This window comes from Vipera ursinii, assembly GCF_947247035.1.
Source record: "Vipera ursinii genome assembly, chromosome: 6".
Taxonomy (NCBI): Eukaryota; Metazoa; Chordata; class Lepidosauria; order Squamata; family Viperidae; genus Vipera; species Vipera ursinii.
Genome location: NC_139515.1, coordinates 48,981,338 through 48,991,112, shown reverse-complemented (window position 1 = coordinate 48,991,112; position 9,775 = coordinate 48,981,338). Strand labels below are relative to the sequence as shown.

General features: G+C 42.2%; 1 protein-coding gene across 1 annotated transcript in view; it reads left to right on the top strand.

Annotated features, from left to right (window-relative positions):
* The first annotated feature begins 9,121 nt into the window (after positions 1 to 9,121).
* Positions 9,122 to 9,775, top strand: part of LIN7A (lin-7 homolog A, crumbs cell polarity complex component) — a 30,165-nt gene continuing 29,511 nt past the window's right edge. The window contains exon 1 of the mRNA XM_083365819.1: positions 9,122 to 9,201. Within this exon, the coding sequence (XP_083221945.1) occupies positions 9,156 to 9,201 (46 nt within the window). The 5' untranslated portion in view covers positions 9,122 to 9,155. The remainder of the gene's footprint in view (positions 9,202 to 9,775) is intronic.

The window sequence follows — 9,775 nt, the reverse complement described above, 5'->3', positions numbered from 1 at the left end:
GACATCATTTTTTATGTTAGTTCTATAAGGTGCTCTAGGGCTTCATAGAACCGGTCAATTTCATCCTCTTCAGCACTGGTGGTTTGGGCATAGACTTGGACTACTGTGATACTGAATGGTTTGCCTTGGATTCGAACTAAGATCATTCTGTCATTTTGGGGATTGAATCCCAGTATTGCTTTTCCTACTCTTTTATTGACTATGAAGGCTACTCCATTGCTTCTGAGGGAAATCTGAATTAAATTCACCCATTCCTGTCCATTTTAGTTCACTGATTCCTAAGATGTTGATGTTCAGTCTTGTCATCTCTTGTTTGACCATGTCCAGCTTGCCTTGATTCATGGATCTTACATTCCAGGTTTCTATGGAGAAAAAATCTTTACAGCATCGGACTTTCCTTTCACCACCAGACATATCCACAGCTGAGTGTCCTTTCTTTCTGGCACTACTAGTACTAGCCTCTGCTCTTCCCCAGTAGCATATTGGATGCCTTCCAACCTGAGGGGCTCATCTTCCAGTATCATATCTGTTGTGTACTGGGTTCATTGCTTGAGAGAAGAGATGAGGCAAGTGAGTTCAGTCAGGAACATACTTTATTTGCTTGCCAGAACTGAACTGGGAAACAGGGCTGTGAATTCAGCTATTTATACCCTGGCCTCTAGGTGGCGGCCAATAGGTTTGAAGCAACCTATTGCCGCCCTAGAGGCAGCCAATGGCGGCGCTGGAGACGGGTTGTCTGAGGAGCTGGGAGCTGTTAGCCAGCTCCCTGCTTAAGCAACCTTCCAGCATTCAAACCCACGTGGTACACTCAATAAAACAAGGCCCAATACATATCTTTTTTCCTTTTGGTACTGTCCATGGGGTTTTCATGGCAAAGATACTGGAGTGGGTTGCCATTTCCTTCTCCAATGAATCACGTTTTTTCAGAATTCTCTGCTATGACCTGTCCATCTTGGGTGGCCCTGAATGGGATAGCTCATAGCTTCATTGAATTATGCAAGCCCCTTCGCCACGACAAGGCAGTAATCCATGAAGGGGAATGTGAGGTGAGCATCATTTAAATTATGAATGTTACCAGTGTGATACACATAAAAAGGATGCAGAATTATGGCTGAGAAAACCATAGTTAAATCCACAGTTATAGGACCTTATGAAGATTATGACTGAATTTTATTTAATTTTTATTCTCAAGACTATAAAAGGAAGTATTCTGAGCATTGTTTATATATGCCCCTAGAAAAAAACCTGGAATATAAATCCAATAAATAATGAAGAATACCAAGTCCAACCATTAACCCATGTAGTAATATAGTTCTGATTAGTCAGATTTCTCTGGAATATCAGGCTGAACTCCTTCCCAGGCCTGCTTAATGAGATCAGTTTATCTGGAGCTAACAAATACAAAGCCAGCAACCTTATGTGTTTTTTATTCTTGTTGTTAGGATTTTGTTATGCATTCAAGTCATTGTTGGACATGTCCTGGCAGTTTTCTTCACAACATTTCAGAATGGTTTGCCATAGCCTTCTTTCTAGGGCTGAGAGAGTAACTGGCCCAAAGTCACGCAGTTGGCTTCATTCCTGGGACAGAGCTAGAATTTATGGTTTCCCAGTTTCTAGTCTAATGCCTTTACCATTACACCAAAATACTCACCTGTGCCAAGGCTCACAGTAATAGGCTACTCTATTTGAAAACAGTAAGTTACAAATCTCTGCATCTAGATACAAACTCTTAGTGAAGTGCAAAGCTATAAGTCAATATGATAGGGTACATAGCAAGCTATGTAGGGTAGGAAGCCATCTCGCTTAAAGACAGATCATTGTCCAATTAGCTCAGTATTATCCACATAATAGGTAATTCATGCAAATAGTTAGCATACAAATAACTGAATGGATGGATGGATGGATGGATGGATGGATGGATGGATGAACATAAATACATAGATACATACATGCACTCTCAACCATGAAAGCTCACTTTGATCTTGTCATCTCTTTCAAGGTTGTTGTTTTGGGGGTGGGAGATGGAGAAGAGAATATTATATATGCCTTCTTAAAGAAAGGTAGGCTATAAATCTAACAAATGAAGCCACAAGTTACAGTACTAAAATAAAGAAGAGTCAATTTCTCCATAAAATTCAGCTATAATAGTTCCTTATAATTTACAAAAGTCATAACTAGAATCTATAGAATTGATGTATAGAACTGATGGGCTAAATAAATTTGACTAAATAGCCAAATGAGACAGGATAGAAGTAAAGACAGCAGAGCTACAGATATTGAAAAAAGACATGTTTCTAGATAAGGTCACTCTGTAATGTGATATAGTCATATAATGGCATGGGAGGTTTCCTAATGTCTTCTATCAGCTATTGTCTTAAATGTGCTTTCTGCTTTTTTGTATCAGTAAGAGAGTCAGCTTGGTGTCTGAACATGAATGGGGAAATCTGAGTTCTAATCCTGCATTAGGCAGAAAGCCAACTGGGTGATTTGGGGTCAACCATTCTCTCTCATCCCTAGGAAAAACGCAGTAACAAGCCACTTCCAAAAATCTTGCCAAGAATACTGCAAGGACGTGTCCTTGGAGACACCATGAGACAAAACTGACTGAAAGGTGCAAAACTCAAAAGACAATACACTTAAAAGATATGTCAAAAAAGAAGGACTCATTTGCTTTTTTGTATGTGTATGTTTTGAAGTCAGTTACTCCTAGTGACTGCTTGGACAAGTGCTACAATTTTCTAGGCAAGTTTTCATAAGTGGTTTGCGACTGTCTTCTTCCTAGGGCTGAGAGAGAGTGACTGACCAAGGTCACCTACCTGGCTTTGCACCTAAGGAGGAACTAGAATTCCCATTCTCTAGCTTGATGCCTTTAACCACTACACCAAACTGGTTCTCCCTCCCTCTTACCATTGGCTAAACATCCAGTGCAGAATAAAATTTTCTGTAACTGCATTGGATTTTTAAAAATGGGGAAAATACACAGCTGATGTTTAGAAGTCATTTGAGTACACAGAATCTTTTCCTTCCTATTACAAACTACATTGTATGTGAATTTAGTATTTGTTGGGCTAACATATATTAATGCATTTAAATAGACAGTTTGTAGTTCCATTTTTTTAAAAAAATGGCACACACTGCTTTTCCAATCGTTTTTTTTTCTTCAGTGGGTTTTGTGATTTTTTCCTATGAGGCAGAGGACATGCATGGTGTAAGCCTTCTATTATATCCCATTAGTAAGGCATAGACTTGTTTATTAACCAATGAACTATATGTTAATTGCTCCAAACAAAATATGACCTTGATTATATCTCCATATATCACAACACAATGCAGAACTGCACAGATAAGCATATTGTTTACAATGGACCAATGTTTTAATTCTTTAAAAGCAGCATTAGAAATAGGTTTAATCTCTAAACTAGATGTTGCGGTTAAAAATGTCATGCTGAATGTCAAGTCATTTTCCTCAGGGAAATCGGTCTACTATTTGCCATAAAGAGCAGTCTTTGAACTCATCTGTCTACATTCTATCAGGAGAAACCTTTGATTATAAATCAGAAGAGGCAGTCATTAGAATTTTTATTTTCCAACACTGAACAGAATGTGGCCCTACTTAAAAGCAAAAATGACAACTTCTACTGTGAACTTTGAGCTAATCAAAATGGTGGCATTTAAAGAGCCTTAAGCAGATGGTTTTTAGAGAGTGATGTTACATAAGTGGCAATAGATACCATTCTTCAGTTTTCAATGAAGCCTGGAACAAACTGTTGGAATTCTATTGTCTTTATAGCAGATTGCAGGGGAGCATACTATGGGCTACAAATTATACACAGATTATACATAATCTCTACTGTGCCCTTTTGCAACCCCTGGACCTCTTTAAAATCTGCCACAAAAATGTAAGGGCACAAAGACACCTGATGTTGTATAATAGCAGCCCATTTTGCTGATTACAAAAAAAAAATTTTTCTTTAGTAAATGAAGGTGTGCCCTCAGACAGCTCTGGAGGATTGATGGTCTCATGCATCATAACCTGGATAGCTCAAGAAATGAGGTTGTTGCTTTCATGTAAAAAAATGTTTTGTTGGCAAGGGATACAGATTTGACAGACTGACTGACTTGGCAAGCATAAAATTCTACTTCAGTTTCTATAGTACTGTATATTATAAAGCTTGCGGCTTCCAAAGTAGAACTGATATATAAAAAGACCAAAAGTGTTTTAGAAAATGTTTATTTGGTACATACATACATTTATACTCAGATGGCACAGAGTAATGAAGGTTAAGCAAGCTTCTGTCCCAATGAGATTCATTGGTTTAAAAGTAACTTAATACAATGCAATTAACATTGTTACTATGGTTTCTAATTAATATATTGAATGTTGTGTAGAGAAATACATACAATGTGAAATGGCATTAACTGTGGGGGTTTTTTTGTATTTTTACTTCTATAATATTCAAATAGAACCAACAGCAGATATAGACGGTTTGAAAAGACTATCTTCTCAAAGAACTCTACATCTTGTTCTAAGCAATTATTATTTTTAAACTGGGAAAAGAATTGCAAACAGGTACAACAATCTGAGGAACAGTAGTTTCAGCATGCATTATATAAATATCTGGGTGGAGAGAAGAAGGGATTTATGTGAGTGCTGGTGATGACCTATGAAGCCCTACATGGCTTGGGTCCGGGATATCTGAGGGAAACCTGCTGCCGGCATCAAGTTCCCTTCGTCCAGTGCGCTCCCACAGGGAGGGTCTTCTCAGGGTGCCACCGGTAAGAGATTGCCAGCGGGTAACACCCAGGGATAGGGCCTTCTCAGTGGGGGCGCCTGCCCTTTGGAACCAGCTGCCAGTGGAGCTGAGAACTGCCCCCGACCTCCGTTCATTCCGCCGGGGCCTGAAGACCTGGCTCTTCGAGCTCTCTGGCCCAGGCTGAGGATTAATTTATTTTAATTGGGGTTTTATTTATACAGGGATAAATTTAATCTTTTTTAAACTTGGTTTTTAACTTTTGTATTTTTGGTTTTTAATTACCCTGTAAACCACCCTGAGTCCTCCGGGAAAGGGCAGTATATAAATGTAATAAAATAAATAAATAAATAAATAAATAATGTGCTTTTCCCGGCCAAGATTATAGCTTAAAGAAAACAGCATTTGTATTTTATCTTTCCTTGACCTGCAGAACTGGTGCCATGCATAAAATGGAGTTTAGTCCTTTTGGAATAAATAAGAAATCCCTCCTCATAATTCTTACTCTTTAAAAGTGTTGATAGAAGATCAATTATATAATATAATTGAAATTTTGATGAATTAAGTGCCTCCTTTAAAATTTTAAGGGCCTTCTTTGTAAGTACAGCAATGATACAAATATGGCAAGGCTCTATCACAAATATGGGTGGGGCCAGAATTTTATATTTTTTCCTAGATTTTGGAGGAAAATTTGATGTTCAACTTTCTTTAAAAAAAACATATTGTCTACTTTAGGACTTGCATTACATTTTTCATGTTTTTCCTCCTTCAGAATGGTGAAAAACTATACCACTGATTTTTGGTGAGTTTGCAACTTCCTTAGCCTGATTCTGGGCAATAAGGATAGAATTTCAGAATTAGATAGTACTAGGGAAGTCAACCTCTGAAAAGGGAGACTTGCTCTATTTCAAGTCTCTTTATGCTGCTTTAATAAAAACAAGCAAACAGATAGATTTAAGTCTGGATGAAATCTCTGAGAGCTTGCTGCCTTCATTAAAGCTGAGTCCTTTCAGTCAGTGAATCCTAATTATAGGTATCAGTCAGTTATACTTCTAGCTGGAGGGCATCTTGCAATTATTCCATTTTCCTTCTTAACAGGTTTTATTTTCTACTGAGGGCAGAAACAGAAGAGCAACTGGGGAGGTTAAAAACTAGAGATGCCATTAGTATGGTGAACAAAGCTGGACAACTGCATAATACACTCATTTGGAAGCATTTTCTGACTGCACCAACCCCTTCACTGTTCTATCAGTTCCTGGATTCACACATTATGCAAAACTATATGATTTGTTTTTAATGTAACATAACCTTTGAATCCAGACAATTTGACTTACTGTATAAACTATAGCTTATGAGCTACATTATATCTTCATCCATTTCAACCTATGATTAAATTGCATGATCAAACCACACTATGACTAAATACAAAGCTATAAAAATGTAGCCTAAGGGTTGTATGTGACTCAGCTTTTGTAGGACTCCCATAATTCCATTGTTCTGCAAGAGCAATACACACACACACACACACACACACACACACACACAAGGATGGGGGATTTCTAGGGACAAAAATCAATGCCTTAAACTTACAAATGCTTAAGGCAATCATCTCACCCCTTAAAATGTCTCCAGAGCCTGATTCCATTTACTTTTGTGATCCTTGTTATACATGCAAAGCCTACTGCAGCCATTAAGCTAATGAAAGCTGCATGCTCCTGGTTTAACAAGTCATCTGCCAATGTACCATTTTTGTCTAGATATCTGTGAGTACTTGTACAAAAACATTTGACTCCATGTCGTTTTGTGTTAATACCAAGTTGCAGCTCATTATTTGCAGCTCTTCTGGTACACATGCCAGGCATTAATGTTTTTCAGATATGCATGGTTATATATCTTATTGGCCTCTTCTTCCAATCACTTCTGATCTTTCTGATAAATTCCACTCATACTAATATGCATTTATATGTCAATATCAAATCCAGAGATAATTTTTAAAAATCCTGCATCATTTAAAGATGGGAAGTTATCCTCCCCCATTTGTGTGTTTGTATGTGCATGTGCACGCGCATGTTTTTGATAAATTTGAGCTATCTGGAGCTGGTAGCTCTGACTACGCACAATGGAGTGAGTTGTGATGTTCATTACTGCTCTCAGCTTGTAGTAATTCTTGGCAGCTTGGATGAAATGTTACTTGATCACTTAGTTAGACACTTAGACATTTACACACTTAGCTCACTTAGACATTTAGTGCTAAAATGTCACAAGTGGACTTGCTGGCAAGAGCAACCTCCTGAGGTCCTCTCATGCAGGGCTTTTTAACCAGTGTACACGTACACGACCTAGACAAAAGTAGCTGGGGGGATGAGCTGAAGTGGCGTCAGCACCACACAGACCTAGGGGAGAGTCACCTGGAGCTGCGGTGTTGCTGGGGCTCTGCTGAGAGCTCAGAATTGGTGCACGTAGCTCCAGCTGATCGGCACTTCCGGCAGCCTCTGAAGCAGCAGAAAGACCTTGGGGTGAGTGTGTCAGCTGGAGCTGCAGAGGCCCCAGGATCAGTGTGCACAGCTCCAGCTGATCAGCACTGAGTGCAATGGCCAGCCGGGGAGTGGGTGACTGCATGGGGGAGTGAGACTGTGGTAGCGACCAGTACTGGAGCTCTTCCTGAGCCCCAAAGAATGGCACTCCTGGAAGAAAAAAAGGAGGGGGGGAGAGGATATAAAAGGAAGTTTTGGCAGGAGAGGGAGAGAAAAAAAGATGATAGGGAAAGAGAAGGGGATGGACAAAGAGAGAAGGAGAAGAGGAGAGGCTTCTGTGAGAGAAGCAGAGGGATCAATGAAGGAGTAGGCTGTGAAAGATAGAGAGAGGAGAGGGAGAGAAAAAAAAGATGATAGGGAAAGAGAAGGGGATGGACAAAGAGAGAAGGAGGAGAGGCTTCTGTGAGAGAAGCAGAGGGATCAATGAAGGAGTAGGCTGTGAAAGATAGAGAGAGGAGAGGGAGAGAGGAAGAAAAGCCGACCAGCCACCTGACCATAATAAATATGGATAAATTTATCTTATGTTCATCAGTGCAAAGGGAAAGTGATTCAACAAAGGAACCACCACCAAAGAAAATAAAACCAGTACGTTTTTCCTTTTTTTTTTTTTGGTCAACAAGTTTTTGACACCTTGCTAAGCACTGGTGGTATTCGAATATTGCCATGTTCTAAAAGTGGTATAGAGGGACGCAGTGGCTCAGTGGGTTAGGACGCTGAGCTTGTCAATCAGAAGGTCAGCAGTTTGGCGGGTCGAATCCCGAGTGCTGCGTAACAGAGTGAGAGCGTCCCAGCTTCTGCCAACCTAGCAGTTCGAAAGCACATAAAAATGCAAGTAGAAAAATAGCGACCACTATGGTAGGAAGGTAACAGTGTTCCATGCGCCTTTGGCGACCACGGAGACATCCTTGGACAAGCACTGGCTCTTCGGCTTTGAAATGGAGATGAGCACCAGCCCCTAGAGTCCGAAACGACTAGCACGCATGTACGGGGGAACCTTTACCTTTAAAAGTGGTACAATCTGTGAAAAGGTTGAGCACAATTCCTCGTTAGCACGCTGGATAGTAAATACTTCAGGAAGAGGTGGGCGAGTAGCTTCATTTTCTGCTTCTCCAGTGACTCTCTACTTGATACTTTCAGGCACATGGTAGATGACTCCCTTCATCTCCTGCCCTGGGTAATATAGGGGAAAACATCTACAGGACACCAACCAAGCTCAGAGAGCACCAAAGGCACCACATGGAGGGGAATGGGTTGCAACAGGTTGCAAATAAGCTGAGCTGTCTTGCTATTTTATCAAGCTTACTGGCCCATTTACTCACTTTTTTTTTAATTCCCATTTATCCCGCCCTTCTCCGAAGACTCAGGGCGGCTTACAATCTAAGCACAAATCCTCTCCGGTTACCTTCTTTTGGTCTGCCCTACTAGCACCTGCTGTGATGCTTGCCGTAATAAGGGGAGCTCAGTCTACAGAGACACCCAGAAACCTTCCAAGCCTCTCGGTTTCCCAGAGTTCCCTTGAGCCTTTGCACCCTCAGCCGTTGCCCAGGGATGCGAGGGGCCTCGCGATGACCCGGCCTCCGCCGCTCTTTACCAACAGGCCGTTTCCCCACCTCCAGACCGCTGCCTTGCGGTGTCGCGGCGGCTCGCACAGCCTTATCGCGCCCTTCTCTCCCCCCATTTCTCTCTCTCTCTCTCTCTTTCACACACACACACACCGTTTACGCATTTCCCGATCTCTCTCCCCCCCCCGTCCTCCTCTCTCTCCCTCCCCGTAGCCCCTCCTTGTCCCCCCTCTCCGCTCCCGTTCTCAATCACCCTCCCGCCTGATGCTGGAGCCCGGCGTCATTTCAGCTTCAGCCGAGCAGCAGACATGGCGACGACGCTGACAGCGGTCCAGCCGCTCACCCTGGACCGAGGTAAGCGCTGCTGTGCCCGGCGCCGCGATCTGACGTCCTCCGCCTTTTCCCTCACTTTCCCCCCCCCACTTTTTCCGATGGCAGAGTCAGAGGCTGGTTTTGGGGCTGGAGGTGGTTTTAGTCTTCCCCGATCCAACCTCCAGAGCCTTCGTTACGTTGGGCTCCCCGGAGGCGATTTCCCGGAGGAGCAATATATTGCCCAGGCGGCGGCAACGTGTTGGGGTTTAACCGCCCCTGCCGCTTGCCCCGCGGTCTGTCCGCAGCGGCGAATAGACAGCCATCCGCCGAGTGGGACACGTTCTTGCGCCTCCATATCAGCCCGGAGGACTTGAGGCAACGAAGAGGGGCCACCTTCAGAGTCGCGGTGGTGGACGAGAAAGGAAGGACGGGGAAAGTTTTTTTTCCCCTCCGGGGCTGTGTGCCCGGGTGCCAGTTTGAAGGAGCAGGTTTAGCATCGCGGAGGGTCAGCAGCAAGATCAGATTTCCTGGAGATCTTGGAGTTAAAACATGGCAGGTTTCAAAGACAAGAGAATTGTCATTACAAATAAATACAGCCACCACACCATCACCCCTT